Source organism: Salmo salar, chromosome 05 (assembly GCF_965601325.2).
Source record: "Salmo salar chromosome 05, fSalSal1, whole genome shotgun sequence".
Lineage (NCBI taxonomy): Eukaryota > Metazoa > Chordata > Actinopteri > Salmoniformes > Salmonidae > Salmo > Salmo salar.
In genome coordinates this window covers 53,656,650-53,678,565 of record NC_138295.1, presented here as the reverse complement: position 1 = coordinate 53,678,565, position 21,916 = coordinate 53,656,650, and the positions used below count along the sequence as shown (strand labels likewise).

Sequence of the window (21,916 nt, the reverse complement as noted above, 5' to 3'; positions counted from 1 at the left end):
GATGTCAACCCAATACTTTAGCTATTTGTTACGCCAAGAGATCAGAGCCTATTGACGAGGTTGCTATTATTGGGTTAAGTTCGCCCCCTTTCTTCGGAGTGCGCGTTTCCTCACACCGGCACCCTTGGGATGTGCTCTCGATGGCCACAACTGGGGGGCATCCCACTTCTGACACCAGTGTAGCGAAGTAAGATTGTAGTCCAGACCGGGGCTTAAACCAACTGTCAACCTAACACCTGCCCTCTTGAGTAAGTGGCTAGGTATTGGGTTAAGGTCGTCACTGTATGATAGATACAACAATACAATAGGCCTACTTTCATTTTGTAAATTTACTGATGTTGAAAAATTGAGTGTCGGTACAATAATAGTCTGAATTGGCTTCTCTACCGGTCGTCTCAGCTCATCTTCTGCACTAATGATCTGAAATGACAGGACAGGTGAAAGCAACACGGTGGGTGCATATTGTCTACAGTGGGATTTATTCACATGCACAAAAAATGAATGGGAGGATAAAGATTATCTACTTATTTAGTCAGCAGCAGTTTTCAGTTTTCCATGTCAGTGTTTTTTTAAATGCGTCACTCTTTACATGACCAATCTTGATCAGTTTACCTTCCCCAAATTCTAGGCCAATTTTGTGATATTTACAGCCATTTCTGATCATTAAATTAATAATATTGTAGTGTTTCTGGGGGCAGAGCGAGGTCCCGAGTCGAGGCACGAACAGGCTTCCAAAGGTTACGGTTTGGGGAGCGTTAATCGGTTTTTAGAAAGGTCAGGTTTGTTACCTACCTCAACTGAACTGGAAGCAAGTCCTTGTGCTTCGCCATCTTTCAGGGCCCAAGCACGCCCGTCCGTGCTTTCGATGGCCCGTACAGGTCATCCCTATCCCACTTCTGACACAGCTGTGGTGTTAATCTATAATTATAAAGGCCACTAATTCTTGAAGAATAGCACTTATAAATGCCTCAAAGTAAATCTTCAAATGCAAGTTAAAACTGTCATGTTGTTGACCTCATGTCATGGACTGACATGTACCATACATTGCTCAATCTAGGAATTTAAGTGTCCAGCCCTATCCCTCAGTTTAGGCCTATATAAAAAAACCAAGTGGCGGGATGGCTTTTGTTGTTTTTCAAATTAAAGAGTGGGCCTTTAACCATTGGGGAAAACGAAACTGGTGGGGCATGCACTTGCATCGGCAAACACGTAATTCCCAACTAATGCCACACGGGGGGGATTTTACACCACTGTTTAGCAGCACTGACAACAGAATGTAATATGATTTTAGGTAGTGGATGGAGGAAAAGCTTGTCTACTGTATTGATGGAGGTGTGTAGATCCAACCTAATGTATTTTTGCCCACAAAGTTTGATGATTTTCGTAACAATTTAAGATCAACATGCCCTATATTACACCCAGTAGGCTGGATATTATTTTACTTAAATGAGAGAGGTTGCAGTAGATTGAACAGATGTTGCGAAATTTGGGGGCATAAGAGATTTGAAGGTCGATGTGGTGAGAAAGGCGAAGAATGAACATTAAAGAAAGAGGAGGGGAAAGGGGAGGAGAGCGCTAAATCGACAAGGGCAGATAAAGGAGAGAGTGGAACGCTCACCAAGGTACACATCTACGGAATCACCAGAGCCACTTCCGCCCACACGAAAGATGGCGGCTCCCTTGATGGAGAAATTGTCGGAATCTTTAGGTTCCCCAGAACCTGCGGTTCGACTGATTCTGTCCGTTTTAGTCGGTGAGTTCAATTCAGTCATCGCTGACATCTTTCAGTAGACTCTCTGACATAACCATGTGTCAATGTAATATTGATTTACACCTTTAAAACAGTGTAGCAACACACACTCTGCTAACCCAGGTAACGTTAATGATGTCTCTTGCTCAGCTGCAGTGACTAGCCAGACTAACGTTAGCTAGCTAGCGAGTAGACCCGCTGGCAAGCCGAACGATAATACAATAGCTAAATGCACTTAGCTAGCCTTGTTTTGACAAGCTGACCAGACGGGCTGCAAGGTTGAGCGGGCACAAGAATAAGCAGAGCACATTATCTGCTCTGCTGATTGTCAGAAAACAACATATTATTTCATATTTGTTGCTAACATTAGCTAGCAATTATGGTAGAAGAGGTTACTACAAGCGGTTGTAACACAGTACGGACAGGTTTACTTTACATGCTCGGTGTATCCCAGGTAACTAACTAGCTGGGTGGGTGTCTTGTCATCTCTGAACTTTGCTCTGACACATGAACATTTTTTCTTCTGAAGTCACATTTGCTGGGATTGACTAACAAATAGTGCAGTATTTCAGTTCATTGTCTTAAATTAATTGCTGTTGCTTTTTAGCTTCTGTTACCCTGATATTGTTTATTCTTGCTGTAGCCTATAATTGTAGATCTCTTGCTTTTGGCTCATGTTGTATCACAGTAGGCCCCATGTTTACAATCTTGTAAATGTATAGAAACTACAATACTGCCTTTACCAGTCATCATTGTGATTGTGACACATTGAAGGTATCAGATTGCAAGACCTCCCGATCTCTATACTTTATGGAAGTAAATTAAATGTAATTACCAGCTTTTAATTCTACTGCCAATGTCTACCCTTGTCAGTTACACACACCAGAAAACTGTGCACCAACCTAAACAATATACACCAAAAGCACATATGACTGCAAAACTACAGGCTCTTAATAAACAAACTGCTGTCATTGGCAGTTGTCTACCCTGTTTCTTCACAACCAAATAGCATGTGATTTATCTGTAATGCTCAGATAATGACATTCCAGTGGAGTGACTTTTCATATTCAAACATGAAAAGTCACTCTGCTTTAGGCATACAAATTGAACAGAAGCTCTCAATTAATTTGAAGTGTCCAGGGATCCAAAACATAAATGATTGGTCAGTGTTTCCAGGTGTATTTTTTTTTTTTTAAGCTGTGGTGGCAAAGGTCACATATGGACCTTTAACATTTTTGTAGAATGACTGTGAGAAGGTTAGTTCCGGTGACTTTTTTTAAAAGGACATTCCACTACAATATAAATGGAATAAAATGATGCTAACACCATCTAAAATATAATTTGCCCCTCCAGCCCAAAACATATTGGTCCATATCATCATGATCTGGCAGGTGTGCTATTTAGCTAAAAGCATTAGGCTATCACCTGGCTGTAGCCCAACTGATGCATCATGGTGGCTAATAAATGTGCTGAAGAATGGGTTTTACCATCTGCATTTACCCCATTGGGCTAAGAATTAGCTACATCGCAAACTCTAAACATGATCTTGTTGCTATTTAGCATCATATTGATGACTTGAATGTCCCAAAAATATACTGTACAGTATGTTACCGTAAATTAAAAAAAAACCTTTGTTTAGCAGTATTACATTACAGTAAACTTTACAGCAATGTATTGTTAAACCAGTTTATTTAGAATTTACAGGTACAGTTGAAGTTGGAAGTTTACATGCACTTAGGTTGGAGTCATTAACTTGATTTTCAACCACTCCACAAATTTCTTGTTAACAAACTATAGTTTTGGCAAGTCGGTTAGGACATCTATTTCGTGCATGACACAAGTCATTTTTCCAACAGTTGTTTACAGACAGATTATTTCATTTATAAATCACTGTATCGCAATTCCGGTGGGTCAGAAGTTTACATACACTAAGTTGACTGTGCTTTTAAACAGCTTGGAAAATTCCAGAAAATGATGTCATAGGCTAATTGTCGTCATTTGAGTCAATTGGAGGTGTACCTGTGGATGTATTTCAAGGCCTACCTTTAAACTCAGTGCCTCTTTCCTTGACATCATGGGAATATCTAAAGAAATCAGCCAAGACCTCAGAAAAAAAAACGTAGACCTTCACAAGTCTGGTTCATCCTTGGGAGCAATTTCCAAACACCTGAAGGTACTATGTTCATCTGTACAAAGAATAGTACGCAAGTATAAACACCATGGGACCGCGCAGCCGGCATATCGCTCAGGAGGAGACGCATTCTGTCTCCTAGAGATGAACATGCTTTGGTGCAAAAAGTGCAAATCAATCCCAGAACAACAGCAAAGGACCTTGTGAAGACGTTGGAGGAAACTGGTACAAAAGTATCTATAGCCACAGTAAAACGAGTCCTACATCGATATAACCTGAAAGGCCGCTCAGCAAGGAAGAAGCCACTGCTCCAAAATCGGCATTAAAAATGTCAGACTACGGTTTGCAACTGCACATGGGGACAAAGATCGTACTTTTTGGAGAAATGTCCTCTGGTCTGATGAAACAAAAATAGAACTATTTGGCCTTAATGACCATCGTTATGTTTGCAGGAAAAAGGGGGAGGCTTGCAAGCCAAAGAACACCATCCCAACCGTGAAGCGCGGGGGTGGCAGCATCATGTTGTGGGGGTGTTTTGCTGCAGGAGGGACTGGTGCACTTCACAAAATAGATGGCATCATGAGGCAGGAAAATTGTGGCTATATTGAAGCAACATCTCAAGACATCAGTCAGGAAGTTAAAGCTTGGTCGCAAATGGGTCTTCCAAATGGACAATGACCCCAAGCATACTTCCAAAGTTGTGGCAAAATGGCTTAAGGACAACAAACTCAATGTATTAGAGTGGCCATCACAAAGCCCTGACCTCAATCCTATAGAAAATGCGTGGGCAGTAGTGAAAAATCATGTGCGAGCAAGGAGGCCTACAAACCTGACTCAATTACACCAGCTCTGTCAGGAGGAATGAGCCAAAATTCACCCAACGTATTGTGGAAGGCTACCCAAAACATTTGACCCAAGTTAAGCAATTTAAAGGCAATGCTACCAAATTCTAATTGAATGTATGTAAACTTCTGACCCATTGAATGTGATGAAATAAATAAAATCAGAAATCATTCTCTCTACTATTATTCTGACATTTCACGTTCTTAAAATAAAGTGGTGATCCTGACCTAAGACAGGAAATTTTTACTAGGATTTAATGTCAGGAATTGTGAAAAACTGAGTTTAAATGTATTTGGCTAAGGTGTATGTAAACTTCCGACTGTAACTGGCCACCAGTAAGTTACCGTAAAAGCAACAGATTATTTTTTTTGTGTAGGCCTAGCTGTTACACCTGACCCATGTTACATTTGGCCCTTATCTCCTCTCGTGAACAGCAAGCGCTAAAAGCGCCTAAACCATTCTGCTCATACTCCGGTTTGAAAATGGTTAAGTTCACAAATTTTTAGGAGTTGAGAAATAATAAATGTAGTAGTAATGGAAAGCTGGGATTTTCTTTTAAGTGGCCATTAACCCCTTTCAAATATGTGTTGTGATTTATGCATTTGCCCAGCCATTGCACCATGTTTTTTCCCCCCTGTGGTACACACAATTTGAAAGTGTGTTATTGTCTTGCATAGAATGTGACAAGCCAATTGAAAAGGTTCCCATATTCAACTGTGTGGTTGTCTGATTTTGGTGTTTGTTAGGCTACTCATGTTGTTGGCTGAGGAAAAGTACATGTGGACAGCAGCATCTTCAAAGTGTGTCTCAGCAGAAGCATTTCTTTCCCCTGTGTTACACATTTTTTGGGGGGTGTGTAGGCAACCATTATATAGCAGTTGCGCAGCCTGTGCGAGCAGTCCGAAAAGTGAGTGCACACAGTCTCGTATGCGTTGACAACATTGGGCGGGAGACACGGTACAAAACCCTTTTTAATTTTTTTTTTTCATTAGATCTTGTTGTATGAATTGTGTCTAAGGTACAGAACCTCAGCCCCGGCGGGCCCCAGACCAATTGCATCCCTGGGTGTGCACTGATAAACGTCTGCGTTTTATCTTGAGGTTGTAGCACTGAACTACAAGGTCATCATTTTGCTGTCAGCACTAAGGGCTCTCGTCTAGAATGATTCACTCGTGTTGATTCGCATGTTAACTGTCTTCTCCTTTCTCTCTTTCTGTCGTTCCTTCAGGGTACCCCTGTGCCCTGCTGTACCGGCAGTTCTTCTTCCACCAGCCACCCACTGTCATTCACTTATACCACGCCATCTCCGGACTGTCTCTGGCAGCTTTCAACTTTGGTGAGACGCAAGGGACGGAGGGAGGGGACGGAGGGAGGCAGAGAGGCAAATAGAGGGAGGGAGGCAGAGAGAAAGGAGGTGGGGAAGTGGTGTGGGGGATGGAGAGAGGAAAATTAATGAAGGTGGAAGTTGGTAGGTATTTCAGCTCATGCCTATACATTTGTAATAAGTTAAAAGGATTGAGAAGTTGGCTATGACCAGGAGCTTATTTTTGAGCAGTGCTACCTGAAATAGCTAAATAGTGTCATCAATAACAATATTAGAACTTCAAAACTTCAGGTGAAGGGGAGGTGAGAGAGCAGGTGGGTTGTTGAGGAAAACAATCAAATTGTATTTGTCATATGCGCCGAATACAACAGGTGTAGACCTTACAGTGAAATGCTTACTTACAAGCCCTTAACCCCATTGTTGGTTAAGACAATCCCTAAAGAAAAGTAAGAGATAAATAATTAAAGAGCCGCAGTAAATAACAATAGCGGGGATATATACAGGGGGTAACGGTACCATGTGTCAATGTGGTGGGGGGCACCGGTACCGAGGTAATTATGTACATTTAGGTAGAGTTATTAAAGTGGCTATGCATAGATAATAACAGAGTAGCAGCACTGTGCGGGGGGGGGGGGGGGGGCAATGCAAATAGTCTTGGTAGCCATTTGATTAGCTGTTCAGGAGTCTTATGTAAGTTCAGCCAAGTGGCTGGGGAATGAGTAGTGGGGTGTGGGGAATGGGTAATGATTTCCTTATGGTGGTGATGTTGGCAGGGAAACTGTTGCGGAGTTGGGATGGGGACCTATTTTTCTTGGCGTTAACTCCAGAGGGGGGGAGGAGACTGAAAGGGTAAAGTGGCTCATTTCTGAAAAGTGTTTGTCTCACCATTACTTTGCGGCAGTGGGAGTAGTGTTGGAAAATTCTGGAAACTTTCAATAAATTCCCTGTTCTTCCAGAAATCCTGGTTCCTTCCTGATTCTGGCTACTCTCCAACTGGGATTTCTGGGAAAACCAGGGAATTTATTGAAATATTTTTGCGACCCTATGTGGAAGCGTCCCTCCTACCCAGCTCTGTTGATTTAAAAAATAAAATAATAAATAAAAAAATCCCCCCCCCACCCCAAAGAAATGTGCCCTCTATTTGTTTCAAATGAAATATTTTGGTGTTTTGTAGCTTTGATTATTGCTTCAGGGGCTTCCATGACATACTAAGAAAAAACCCTAGTGTGTAACGCTGCAAGGGAACGGCCTAGAACAGGACAGTATCTTAAGGGTGGGATCTGTATAGCTCAGGGATGTCAAACTCGTTTCGACCCGCGGGCCTGACTCAGTCTTCACCGAGGTCCGGAGGGCTGCACACACAATTTGTTATATTTCCTTACCGTCAAAATTACCAAAATGCAGTCCTATCCATAATTTTAGGAATTTTCCATGCGTCCTGACTTTCTAGCTTTCGTTTCACTGATTGTTAGAAATCTGGACAAAGTGAAGAGACTATAAATGTAGGTCCTTTATAATTTCTACACAGTTTCGATTTGGTTGAGCTTAGGGTTGCATATTTTGGGGAATATTCAGAGGTAGAAACTTTCCGTGGGAATTAACAGGAATATATGGGAATTAACAAATGTATACATATTAATACCATTTTAAATGTGATGTTATTTGCATTGGATATAGTTACAATATATGGGGACAAACAAACCTTTTACCTTATCATAAGTAGACATAATTGCAAATATTTAAATCCTTCCAATACAAAAAAAATAAAAATAACAATTTAGTTACAAATTTAACTTTAAATGAGTTGGCTCTTCACATGGGATAATTTCACTGAACAACAAAAGGGAATATTGAATGATCCCCAATGATACATCGTATCTCCCAAAAACGTTTTCAACATACATCTATACAATGATAGTCTAGAAACTAAAGCTTTGGTTGTCTTCCTCTCAGGCTTCCATGTCTTCTCCCCGGACCTCCTCAATGTCCACCTCTTGAACATCAGTCTTTGAGGCCTCATCTTCACTGTTACTTTCCAACCTTGTTGAGGATGGCTCGTTGTCAGGCTCAAAAAGCCTCAAATTTGCCCGGATGGCCACCAATTTATCAACCCTTGTATTGGTCAGCCTGTTGCGGGCTTTGGTTTGTGTGTGTGTGTTCCCAAACAAGGACCAGTTGCGCTCTGAGGCAGCTGATGTTGGTGGGATTTGGAGGATATTGGAGGCAACTGGGGAAAGAGCCTCAGATCCACAAAGTCCCTTCCACCAGGTGGCTGATGAGATATGTTGGCACGACTGCCATATTGCATCTCCATCCCAAAGCCCTTGCTTGGAAGTATACAGTCGTGGCCAAAAGTTGTGAGAATGACACATTCATTTCCACAAAGTTTGCTGCTTCAGTGTCTTTAGATATTTTTGTCAAATGTTACTATGAATTACTGACTGACTACTGAATTATAATTACAAGCGTCAAAGGCTTTTATTGACAATTACATGAAGTTGATGCAAAGAGTCAATATTTGCAGTGTTGACCCTTCTTTTTCAAGACCTCTGCAATCCGCCCTGGCATGCTGTCAATTAACTTCTGGGCCACATCCTGACTGATGGCAGCCCATTCTTGCATAATCAATGCTTGGAGTTTGTCCACCCGCCTCTTGAGGATTGACCACAAGTTCTCAATGGGATTAAGGTCTGGGGAGTTTCCTGGCCATGGACCCAAAATATCGATGTTTTGTTCCCCGAGCAACTTAGTTATCACTTTTGCCTTATGGCAAGGAGCTCCATCATGCTGGAAAAGGCATTGTTCGTCACCAAACTGTTCCTGGATGGTTGGGAGAAGTTGCTCTCGGAGGATGTGTTGGTACCATTCTTTATTCATGGCTGTGTTCTTAGGAAAAATTGTAAGTGAGCCCACTCCCTTGGCTGAGAAGCATCCCCACACATGAATGGTCTCACAATGCTTTACTGTTGGCATGACACAGGACTGATGGTAGAGCTCACCTTGTCTTCTCCGGACAAGCTTTTTTTCCGGATGCCCCAAACAATCAGAAAAGGGATTCATCAGAGAAAATGACTTTACCCCAGTCCTCAGCAGTCCTGTTGCAGAATATCAGTCTGTCCCTGACATTTTTCCTGGAGAGAAGTGGCTTCTTTGCTGCCCTTCTTGACACCAGGCCATCCTCCAAAAGTCTTCGCCTCACTGTGCGTGCAGATGCACTCACACCTGCCTGCTGCCATTCCTGAGCAAGCTCTGTACTGGTGGTGCCCCAATCCCGCAGCTGAAACAACGTTAGGAGACGGTCCTGGCGCTTGCTGGACTTTCTTGGGCGCCCTGAAGCCTCCTTCACAACAATTGAACCACTCTCTCCTTGAAGTTCTTGATGATCCGATAAATGGTTGATTTAGGTGCAATCTTACTGGCAGCAATATCCTTGCTTGTGAAGCTCTTTTTGTGCAAAGCAATGATGACTGCACGTGTTTCCTTGCAGGTAACCATGGTTGACAGAGGAAGACCAATGATTCCAAGCACCACCCTCCTTTGAAGCTTCCAGTCTGTTATTTGAACTGACAGAGTGATCTCAAGCCTTGTCCACACTCACACGTGTTAACAAGAGAATCGCTGACATGATGTCAGCTGGTCCTTTTGTGGCAGGGTTGAAATGCAGTGAAATAGTTTTTTGGGGATTCAGTTTTGCATGGCAAAGAGGGACTTTGCAAATCATCTGATCACTCTTCATAACATTCTGGAGTATATGCAAATTGCCATCATACAAACTGAGGCAGCAGACTTTGTGAAAATGTATATTTGTGTCATTCTCTAAACTTTTGGCCACGACTGTACATCACCAGACTGCCAAGAACCTCGCCCTCATCCAGGCCAAGGTGGCGAGACACGGTAGTGTTGACACCATAGGCCTTGTTGATCTCTGCACTAGACAGGATGCTCTTGCCAGCATATTTGCGGTCCAACATGTACACTGCGGCGTGTATGGGCTTCAGGCAGAAGTCTTCACGCTTTTTGATGCATTTCAGAACTGCAGTTCCCTCTGCTTGGAGCGACAGTGAAGTGGGCAGGGCAGTATGGATTTTTCCTCTTACATCTGCAAGCAGAGTCTGAACATCAGACAGGATGGCATTGTCTCCCTGAATCTGTGCAATGGCTACTGCTATAGGTTTCAGGCTGCTTACCACTCTCCCAAAATACATCATCCAGGAGGATCCTCTTGATGGTGCTATCCATATCAGCATACTGTGATAGGGCCATTTCTTGGAGAGACTCCTTCCCCTCCAGGAGACTGTCAAACATGATGACAACACCACCCCAACAGGTGTTGCTGGGCAGCTTCAATGTGGTGCTTTTATTCTTCTTACTGCTTGGTGAGGTAGATTGCTGCTATAACTTAATGACTGCCTTCAGCTCATCTGCATTGTAGAGACCGGTGTGTCTGTTGTCCCTTGTGTCTGTGCTCTTGTAGAATACTGGTTGAGGGGTTGAGATGATGTAGTTAATTATTCGTTGCCCACGAACATTCAACCACCAATCAGAGATGATTGCAATACAGTCTGCTTTCTCTATGATTGGCTTGACCTTCACTTGAACTCTGTTGAACTCTGCATCCAGTCAATGAGTAGATAAACCATGTCTGGTTGGAGGGGTGTATGCTGGGCGAAGAACATTCAGAAATCTCTTCCAATACCTGTGAGCATCAGAAGTGAACCAGTTGCTTACACAGCTCGAGTAAGATATTCATCAGCATTTCTCTGACTACGTTCCTCCACTGAGTAAAAAAAAAACTTCTGATTCCAGGAAGACCATGAGCTGTTGCTATCGATAAGGTGTCTGATTCATCATTTTCACCTCGAATATAAGTAGAGGGACTTTTGTCAGAGGTTGCTGAACTTTATGCACTTGGCCAGATGATTCTGCATCTTTGCATTCTTCATATGATTTGGCACAGTATTTGCAAATTTACACAGCTTTTCCTTCAACATTAGCTGCAGTGAAATGTCGCCACACATCAGATAGTGCCCGTGGTATTTTCCTGTAAAGATTAGAAAACTTTTTTAAAAACTATGCAATTCCATGTAGAGATAAATAGTTAAGCGGTTAGATTTAAACAACTCCTTTGTAAGATACATGTTTTAAAATGAAATATGTATGGAAACAGGTGAAATAACACTCCTCAGTTAACAGGATCAAGTAAGCTAAAACCCACATGGTAGCAAACACTAACTAGCCGAAATTGTTAACAAGTTAGAAATTATTTAAACACACTTTGCTGTAGGCTACTATTTACTAGTTAACAAAAAATAATGTACAGTTGAAGTCGGAAGTTTACATACACCTTAGCTAAATACATTTAAACTCAGTTTTTCACAATTCCTGACATTTAATCCTAGTAAAAATTCCCTTTCTTAGGTTGGTTAGGATCACCACTTTATTTTAAGAATGTGAAATGTCAGAATAATAGTACAAAGAATGTTTTACTTGTTTCATCACATTCCCAGTGGGTCAGAAGTTTACATACACTCACTTAGTATTTGGTAGCATTGCCTTTAAATTATTTAACTTGGGTCAAACGTTTTGGGTAGTCTTCCACAAGCTTCCCACAATAAGTTGGGTGAATTTTGGCCCATTCCTCCTGACAGAGCTGGTGTAACTGAGTCAGGTTTGTAGGGCTCCTTGCTCGCACACGCTTTCTCAGTTCTGCCCACAAATTGTTCTGTAGGATTGAGGTCAGGGCTTTGTGATGGCCACTCCAATACCTTGACTTTGTTGTCCTTAAGCCATTTTGCCACAACTTTGGAAGTATGCTTGGGGTCATTGTCCATTTGGAAGACCCATTTACGACCACGCTTTAACTTCCTGACTGTCATGAGATGTTTCTTCAATATAGCCACATCATTTTCCTGCCTCATGAAGCCATCTATTTTGTGAAATGCACCAGTCCCTCCTGCAGCAAAGCACCCCCACAACATGATGCTGCCACCCCCGTGCTTCACGGTTGGGATGGTGTTCTTTGGTTTGCAAGCATCCCCCTTTTTCCTCCAAACATAACGATGGTCATTATGGCCAAACAGTTCTTTTTTTGTTTCATCAGACCGGAGGACAATTCTCCAAAAAGTACGATCTTTGTCCCCATGTGCAGTTGCAAACCGTAGTCTGGCTTGTTTACGGTGATTTTCAATTTTATTTTCAAATTTTTTTGGAGCTTCTTCTTTGCTGAGCGGCCTTTCAGGTTATGTCGATTTATAGGACTCGTTTAACTGTGGACATAGATACTTTTGTACCTGTTTCCTCCAGCATCTTCACAAGGTCCTTTGCTGTTGTTCTGGGATTGATTTGCACTTTTCGCACCACAGTACGTTCATCTCTAGGTGACAGAACGTGTCTCCTTCCTGAGCGGTATGCCGGCTGCGTGGTCCCATGGTGTTTATACTTGCGTACTATTGTTTGTACAGATGAATGTGGTACCTTTTGGGCGTTTGGAAATTTCTCCCAAGGATGAACCAGACTTTTGGAGGTCTTTTTTTATTTTTATTATTTTTGCTTTTCCAATGATCTCAAGCAAAGAGGCACTGAGTTTGAAGGTAGGCCTTGAAATACATCCACAGGTACACGTGCAATTGACTCCAATGATGTCAATTATCCTATCAGAAGCTTCTAAAGCCATAACATCATATTCTGTAATTTTCCAAGCTGTTTAAAGGCACAGTCAACTTAGTGTATGTAGACTTCTGACCCACTGCAATTAACATATGTATGTATTTTGCTCAAAACACCCCATGGGCCGCATTGAGTCGGCTGTATGTTTGACACGCCTGGACTAGCTCAAGGTCTATCATTCAATTTGTACGCTATAGCTAGCCTAACCAGTAACCACCAAGTCATGAGTAATTGTGAAGAACTAAAGAGTTTGACTGAGTGAGTCTAGAGAGGGATGGATAGATGGTTTACATAATGGTAGGGGATTAATAACACAAACTCTTTTCCCCCTTGTTCTCTGCTGCACTTGGATTTTACAGCAGGTCTGTTGCACTTTCCCTGTCTTTGTGGAATCAGTTTTTTTGTTATAATTTTTTTGTTATCCTCTTCACATGATAACCTGTGACTTGCTCATCTTCAACTTGCAAGAATGCACTCTTTCTTCCTCTGTTTCTCTTTCTCTCTGTGCTAATATCCATCTCTCTGCCCCTTTCCCTTCCTCCCTCTGTCCCTCTATCATTCCACCCTTCTGTCTCTTTCAGGCACACAGCTCTATCACTCTGCATTATGCGTCCTTGTCCAGTTCCTGATGATGAGGCTTATGGGAAGGACGATAACAACCGTCCTGGCCAGCTTTATTTTTCAAATGGTGAGATTTCTCTCTCAATCTTTCTCGCTCTTTATTTTTCTCCTTTTCTCTCAGTCTCTTCCTGTGTTGTGATGCAGGGTCAGGTGGTAGAGGCAGCTTCTCTTGCTCTTTCTTGCTTGCTGCCCCTCCCTTGCTACAGTAGTTGAAGAGCTGCACTGTCTGTGTGTGATTTCTGCTGTTCATGTTAGGATCTCCCCTTTCTCTGTCCTTTTTGCTTTCACTGGAGTACTGAAGCGCCGTAGAACACTGCCACTGTATGACGTAATTCTCTCTCTCTCTCTCTCTCTCTCTCCCTTTTTAAGTGTGATTGTGGTGTTTGTTTTTTGATCAGTCTGTCTTCTCTTTCCCCACCCCCCTCCCTTTTTCTTGATCCACTTCTCTCTCTGTAGGCATACCTGCTTTCAGGCTACTACTACACAGCTACAGAAGAATACGATATCAAATGGACCATGCCCCAATGTGTCCTTGCACTCAAACTTATCGGTATGCTCACCTCATCACTAACACCCTCTCTCCACTGCTCTGTACAACACCTCTGTTTCCCACTTGTATTTTGTGTAACACCCGTTGCTGAATGATTATTTGTCCTATTTTCTTTTCTTATTGACAACTTGTAGTAGTTGTTCATTAGCCTCGGAGATAACATGGATCATATTTTGCATAGTATACTAAAAATCCTACTAAAATCCGTCATGGCTTTACGTCTGTGCAGCTGAGGAACATCTACAGTCAAAGTATTAATTCCAATGATCATGGCAATCCTAGGCGCTTTCATAACATAGTGACTGATGCCAATTGCATTCTCTTTGATTTCAGGTTTGTCATTTGATTACTATGACGGTGGCCAGGAACCAGTGAGTTGATTGATCTCTCTATTGCCTTTTGATTATTGGTCAATTCTGTGCGGATTTTTTTATTTTTCTCCCTCTGTTCTATTTGTTATTTTGCTCTCAGTGTACTTGTCTTTGTGCTTCAAGTTCTCCTCTGTGTGTGTGTGTGTGTGTGTGTGTGTGTGTGTGCGAGCAAGTGAGACAGTTTGGATGTTTGAGTGAGAGACTTTGTCCACACATCAGTCAGAGATGAGTTGAGGTAGTGTGTGTGTGTTTGCATTGAGGAAGTTGTCCATTTACAAATAGGCAAATGTCTAGTGGTCATCACTCATTACAATGTTACTCTGTTACAGTTGCTGCTCACCTGTTCTGTTTGTTTATGAAGGGGGCCTACTAAATGGCACAACTTTCGACCACCGCCTATAGGGCTCTGGACGAAAGTAGAGCACTATGTAGGGAATAGGGTGCGATTTGGGACCCCCGCCCCGTAGTCTGGTTACTGTGCTGTGTGTCTTATTTTGCCTAGTCAAAAAGGCCCACAAAAGGCAGGCATTAAGGTCCTGTTGTATGTCTACGATATCACCCTGTCTCTGTCATTTGTTGCACAATGTCGTTTCTGTATTTTTGTTTATCATTCTATCCGTGTCAGAGAATACCTTGGGTTGTTGTTGCTGACTATTGACTGTTTTTGGATTATTGTCTTTTGTAGTATTTTGGAAACATGCCACGGGTTTGCACTTGGAAACCCGGCAGTTTTATGCCCCCTAGTTAAATGCCTTTTAAGTAGTCCTACTTGGTTCAAATTGAGTTTGCGGTCCAACCGTGGGCAGCTTTCAATAAGAACCCTGGGTAACTGGATATGCAGGGAGCTTATTCTTTCTCAGCCAGTGACTTTGTGCACTGTTAAAAAATGCTTCTCTATTTCCTGTTTCTTTCTTTCACATTCCTTCTACCCTTTTCCCCTCTTTGCTTTCCCTTTCTCTGTTCTCTCTTTTCTCTTTTACCCAACCTTTCCCCTTTTTACTCTAAATCCTCCTTAACCCTCCCCCTTCTTTCTCCCCGGCTCCAACCACTATTCTCACTCTCCTCCCTCTCTCTCCCCCTCCACCCCACCAGTCCAAGTTGAATGAGGAGCAGAAGAGGTCAGCCCTGGCCAATGTTCCCTCTCTGCTGGAGGTTATCGGCTTCTCCTACTTCTACGGAGGCTTTCTGGTGGGACCCCAGTTCACGCTGCGCAGCTACCAGAGGCTAGTCAAAGGGGAGCTCACCGACTGCCCGGGACAGCCACCTAACAGGTAGAGGAAGGGAGGCAGGAATGGATGGAGGGAAGGGTAGGACGGGTGGGGTGGGGGGGTTGAGGCAGAGAGAGGAAGGGGATGGATGTATGGGTTTACTTAATCTTTTTTTTTTCTTTTTCTCAGTGTTATACCTGCTATGAAGCGGTTCTCCCTCGGCCTCCTCTGCCTGGTGATCTACGCAATATTTAGTCCGCACTACCCAGATAGCTATTACCTAACAGACGAGTACGACGTAAGAAAGCCTTGCTTTTGCACCAGCATTCCTGACGCTTTTAACATCACTGATTTGAAGCCAAAGCCACATTGCCATACGCTGTTCTGTTTGACAAATGTAACCGTCCTTAGTCAAATGCGTGTCTCTCCAGGCGCAGCCGTTCTGGTACCGCTGTGTCTTCATCCTCCTTTGGGCCAAAGTCATCCTGTACAAATATGTTAGCTGCTGGGTCATAGCGGTGAGTAGTAGCACTATGTAGCAGCACTTGGTATGTAAAACGTCTCATTTCCAGGCTGCACCCGCTTCAAAATAAAACCTTTACGGACATACCTGTCATTGTCACACAGAATAGTTCTACTGGGGCACACCTATGTCAGATCAGGTGAGAAGAAACTGGTCTGGGAGCCCAGTATATCAGCGTTACCCTATATTTAGGTTTTTCAGGAAGAAGTTATTTAAGTATTTGTAAAAGGAATGTCTTTTCTTTTTTTTTCTGACTCAGGAGGGAGTCTGTATACTCTCTGGCCTTGGCTATAATGGGCTGGGTCAGAATGGCGAGCACCAATGGGACGCCTGCGCAAATATGAAGGTGTGGACGTTTGAGACCACACCCCTTTTTACAGGCACCATCGCCTCCTTCAACATAAACACCAACGCCTGGGTGGCCAGGTTAGTGCCTGACAAACTCAAGCTATTTATGTCCAGGTTAGTTCTTTTTGGGATCCTTGGGGCATCCTTACTGTGGCCATTTTAAATTCCACCTTAATTGGGTAAGGACATACCATGGATCTTGGATAGCAAGGACCTTAGCGCCTGATTAAAACTATGTATGGCTAGATTAGTACCGGACTAAAATCATGCATGGCTAGGATAGTACCTGACTAAAATTATGCATGGCTAGGATAGTACCTGACTGAAACTAAATCTATGTAGGGCCAGGTTAGTGCCTGACAAAAAGTGATAAAATCTATTTAGCAAGGGACCTTTATCTTACTGATACTAAGCTGTATAAATGAAGGTTTAGTAAAAAAAAATCATACATCTAACAGTATTTGGTGGTTTGTAACATTCCTCCAGGCACGTGTTTAAGCGGTTGAAGTTCCTGGGTAATAAGCTCCTGTCTCAGGTGACCGCGCTTGCGTTCCTGGCCATCTGGCATGGCACGCACTCTGGATACCTCCTCTGCTTCTCCATGGAGTTCATCATCGTAAATGTGGAGAGACAGGTATGAGTAAATAATGGAATTAATAGAATTTGAATAAAGCACTACTTGAATACTGAACTTCCTGCTTTTACTTCCTGCTTTACTCTTATGGGTACATTCAATATAGCTGCTTGTCCACTTATCACCGAACAGTGACTTGATTAGGAATGGCTTGTCTAGTAATTATATTTCTATGGAAACAAGCACCAGGGACTGAGAGAGAATCCTGAGGAGCCAGGAAAATGCCTCCTCACTTATTTTGGATGCTTTCAAATTTGTACACGGCAATGTCTTGACCACGGTGGGAATGTACCGTATGTATTTAAGCAGGTAAGGTTAAGAAACCTTTTTTGTGAGGGCGACCTGACCCTCAGTAGTCAACATAGTTGCATCTAACATTGGGAGCATAAAAACAGTGTGCATGGCTTTTCATCTTTCTCTTTGTGATGTTTTCCAAACTCTGGACCTGTGAATGTTAAGCCTCCTCAAGAGGAGACACCCTGTCATTGCTAAATCTACCTCAAGCGGGTCTACAACAAAGGGTCAAGATCTCCATTTAAGCTGTTGGAGGATTCTCAAACTCTCTGCCCTGTATGCGTTACTGGATTACTGTGTGTGCGTCCGTGTCCATAACTATATCTTTATGCTGTATGCCTATCCCTGTTTGCCTCAGGCCCAAGCGCTGGTGAGGGATAGTCCCCTGCTGACCCGCCTGGCCAACAGTCCTCTCTACCCCCTCATCTACCTGGTCCAGCAGTTCATCCACTGGCTCTTCATGGGCTATCCTTTGGTGCCCTTCTGCCTCTTCACCTACGACAAGTGGCTCAGGGTAATAAACGGCTTAGACCGCATAATAAGCCTTCGTAATGTTGTCATAAGCACATCGCAACACATTCTAAATGTTCAGACTCTTTATTTACTTTATTTGAAGTGGCTAAAGGTAGCTGGCAGTTCGTAATGCCACAAACATGTTAGAACTCAGATCATCGATTTTTGTGTGCTAAATGCAGTTGTCTGGCATATGTTTAAACTCTTGACTTGGGTTGGGGAAATGGCTGTCTGGATGAGGATTTAATGTGCTCGGTTTGTCTTTCTGTTTTGCAGGTGTATTCATCCATTTATTTCTGCGGCCACATATTCTTCTTCACGTTGTATCTAGGCATCCCATATCTCCGCAAGGTGCTGGTACCTAGAAAAGAACGGAGCGAGAAAAAGGAGGACTAGAACTGTTAGGTAATGTAAGCTTCTGTATAGTTCTCCCAGACTTTTCTGTGTTTACAGTAAGGCTGTGGCGATTATGGAATTTTGGATAATGATTAAAGGGATAGTACAAAATGACATATTGGTTTCCTTACCCTGTAAGCTGTCTATGGACAAGGTATGACACAAATCCATGCTTTGGTTTTGTTTACCTGGCCTCTGTTTCAAATGCTAACGTGTTAGCATTTGTGGCACCAATGCAAGTCAATGGTAGCTGTATTAGCATTTTTTGCACTTAATGTCCAAATCAACATAAAAAATAAAAAAAAAAGCATTTGAAACTGTGGCCAGGTAAACAAAACGAAAGCATTGGTTGCTTTCATACCTTGTCCAAAGACTGCTTACAGGATAAGGAAACCAATATGCCATTTTGTAACTTGGGTGAACTAGCCCTAAAACGGACAATTATATGATATTTTTTTTTATTTTTTTTTTAACTGAGAGAAAAAAACTGAGCTTGTAATGTATCATAATGCGACATACCTAATGTATACAACACAGCTTTGGTGACACCTACATCTCATAAATGTATGATTTTGACTACTTGGAACTTTAGGAAATGAAGCGTCCCCTCCCAACAGTGCTGTACTGCCCGTAAAATGATTTCTGCCCTCGTTGAGACATTACCAACTTTACCCTCTTCATGTAAAAATGAAAAAATGCTATTGGGTAAACTATCTACTTAAAAATGAAGTTGAAAGTCCTAAAAGAAATGTATTAAAACAATTATTATTTGTAATTGTCGATTTTTGTCCCAGCTCTAGTTTAGACTTGGTCAAAACATTCCCTATGTTTCAGTTATTCATTACGGTCTCCATATTGGCAAAAGGTAGTTTCCAGATAATTAATTAAACTTAAAGGCATAGTTCACCCCAAAATTGACTTTTGAAAGATGTTTTCATACCTCATAAATGGTATGAATTCAAAATAGGCAGATCTAAAATTAATGTGGAAGATTCCAATCCAAAGCAAATGCTGTGAATTTTTCCAATTTGTTAGATTTAGGCTTACAAATTTCTCCTAATGCATATAGAGGGATCTTCACAACATCTTTATCAATAGACAGAAACAGAGGTAGAAATGTCGTTGTAGCTTATGTTACTTGTGGATATAGGATAATATTTATGTTGACGGATTGGATTTTTTTTTTTTTTTTTCTATAGTGCTTTTCCACCACATGCTCAAAGCGCTTTTTGTAAGGGGGGGAAAGTCACCTCAACTAATCTCTATCTCACCTCTCTTCTCTCTCAGGTCTCTGGCTGAATCTCCACCCAGGATGTGACTGAAGGGAACTGTGACTTTTAACTAGGAGCGGATCAGAAAATATTTTAAAGCCTTTAATATTATTTGTGTGTACACGTTTTTCTTTCTATTTATTTTAGTGTTTTGGACGGGATGCACATTTTTTGGGGGGACTAGGGAGATGAGGGTACAGGAAATAACCTTTGTGCCACAATTGTGAGCCAATCAGTGGGTGTTTTCTTGATTTTAGAAAACTTGATGAGACTGACGTCTTGTATACACAGAATATTGCACTCGCCACTCACGGGCTCTGTTTTTATGATCTCTCTTCCTGTTTCAACCCTCCCCTCAAGTCCATATATACGGAGTATACAAAACATCCTAATATTGAGTTGCACCCCTCCACAGCCTCAATTCGTCGGGCGTGGACTCTACAAGGTGTTGAAAGCGTTCCACAGGGATGCTGGCCCATGTTGACTCCAGTGCTTCCCACAGTTGTCAAGATGACTGGATGTCCTTTGGGTGGTGGACCATTCTTGATACACACGCGAAACTGTTGCGCGTGAAAAACCCAGCAGCGTTGCAGTTCTTGACACAAGCCGGTGCGCCTGGCACCTACTACCATTTACATTTACATTTTAGTCATTTAGCAGACGCTCTTATCCAGAGCGACTTACAAATTGGTGCATTCACCTATAATATCCAGTGGAACAACCACTTTACAATAGTGCATCTAAATCTTTTAAGGGGGGGGTTAGAAGGATTACTTTATCCTATCCCAGGTATTCCTTGAAGAGGTGGGGTTTCAGGTGTCTCCGGAAGGTGGTGATTGACTCCGCTGTCCTGGCGTCGTGAGGGAGCTTGTTCCACCATTGGGGTGCCAGAGCAGCGAACAGTTTTGACTGGGCTGAGCGGGAACTGTGCTTCCTCAGAGGTAGGGAGGCGAGCAGGCCAGAGGTGGATGAACGGAGTGCCCTTGTTTGGGTGTAGGGCCTGATCAGAGCCTGAAGGTACGGAGGTGCCGTTCCCCTCACAGCTCCGTAGGCAAGCACCATGGTCTTGTAGCGGATGCGAGCTTCGACTGGAAGCCAGTGGAGAGAGCGGAGGAGCGGGGTGACGTGAGAGAACGCACTTAAATATTTTGTCTTGCCCATTCACCGTCTGAATGGCACAAATACACAATCCATGTCTCAAGGCTTAAAAATCATTCTTTGTCCTGTCTCCTCCCCTTCATCTACACTGATTTTGAAGTGAATTTAACGAGTGACATAAATAAGGGATCTTAGCTTCGCCTGATTCACCTTGTCTGTCTGTGTCATGGAAAGAGCAGGTATTCCTAATGTTTTCGCTACTCGGTGTAGAAAGAACCTGCACAGACATGGCTATGGTTCAGGCACAACAGAAATGTATTTGGCACTTTCAGATTTTATGTTAACATGCATTTTGTTGAGAACAAAAAAACCAAGGATTGCTGCTCTGATGGGAATTATATATTTTTGAGGAGGAGTGTTTTCATTGATCCGTTGGCCAACACTCACTCACAAGAAGCACTGTAAAACACTGTACACACTAACACGTGACTCAAAAATGGCCTTGTATTATCAACGAATGTTTTTACATTTTATTCTGGTTTCAAATCAGATTTTCTTTTATTTCGTGATGAGACTGGATTTTATAGCTATTTTAGGAGGGTTTTATGATAGACCATTTTGTAGCTTTGGATAAGATTCCATGAAGGGATTTCAATGCTTTCCTCTTCCCCATCCCCCTCATGACTTTTTCCTCCTCCCCCATCCCCCTCGCCTCATGGCTTTGTCTGCCATTCACCATCCTCCTCTCACTCCATTGCCACCCCACACCATTCCTGGCTGTCTCTGAACAAACTGGAAAACAAACTCACAACTAAAACAACAGGTAACCAAAACCACCACTTTTACATTGAGTGACATCACCATACCAATGTCAACAGCATCACCAGTGAGATCTAGCACCGTCCTCTATCTTTCTTAGGACTTGGTAAAACTTCTCCCTAACCACTGACGCAAGGTCAGATCTAGAATGTTTGACCTGTCAGATACTCTGTTCCTACATCTGTGTTAAGAGGCAACTTCTACCACTATCCTTTTCCAATGCAGAGACACATTGGGAGAGCAGTGACTCACTGTAGCAACAACCCAGATTTTAATAATATTTATACTTGTGGTAATAATTAATTGATGTGAATTAATTGTTATTCCAGAGACTACTTTTTTGCCTTATTGCTACCAAATGTACAAAGGAGAAGAGAAATGGGGGGGGGGGGGGGAATAATTTTAAATAAACTTTTTGTAATGTTCATTAAAATGCTGGATTTTAAAAACCAAAGAGGTGTGTGTCAGTGGTGTGTAGTATTTTTACTTAAGTCGTTTTTTGGGGTATTTGTACTTCACTATTTATATTTGACTACTTTTACTTCACTACATTCCT

The 21,916-nt window shown here is 42.4% G+C and overlaps 1 protein-coding gene across 2 annotated transcripts; it reads left to right on the top strand.

Moving 5' to 3' along the window:
- Nucleotides 1-1,472: 1,472 nt before the first annotated feature.
- LOC106605098 (lysophospholipid acyltransferase 5) lies at nt 1,473-21,814 on the top strand. Of its 2 annotated transcripts, XM_014200401.3 has the most exons (13): nt 1,473-1,753; nt 5,953-6,060; nt 13,296-13,402; nt 13,792-13,885; nt 14,219-14,256; nt 15,349-15,527; nt 15,654-15,762; nt 15,896-15,982; nt 16,247-16,413; nt 16,822-16,969; nt 17,622-17,777; nt 18,053-18,181; nt 19,460-21,814. In XM_014200401.3, exons 1-12 carry the CDS (start codon nt 1,669-1,671, stop codon nt 18,170-18,172), a joined length of 1,398 nt encoding a protein of 465 aa, XP_014055876.1. In that variant the 5' UTR covers nt 1,473-1,668; the 3' UTR covers nt 18,173-18,181; nt 19,460-21,814. The 2 variants fall into 2 exon arrangements, with proteins under 2 accessions (XP_014055876.1, XP_045574317.1); XM_045718361.2 differs by lacking the exon at nt 5,953-6,060 and having other exon boundaries at nt 1,593-1,753.
- The last annotated feature ends 102 nt before the right edge of the window (nt 21,815-21,916 follow it).

Coding starts and splice junctions, on each gene's coding strand:
- LOC106605098 (XM_014200401.3), top strand. CDS start 1,669: ATGGCGGCTCCCTTGATGGAGAAATTGTCGGAATCTTTAGGTTCCCCA. Junction 6,061..13,295: donor TCTGGCAGCTTTCAACTTTG/GTGAGACGCAAG, acceptor TGTCTCTTTCAG/GCACACAGCTCTATCACTCT. Junction 17,778..18,052: donor CCTACGACAAGTGGCTCAGG/GTAATAAACGGC, acceptor TCTGTTTTGCAG/GTGTATTCATCCATTTATTT.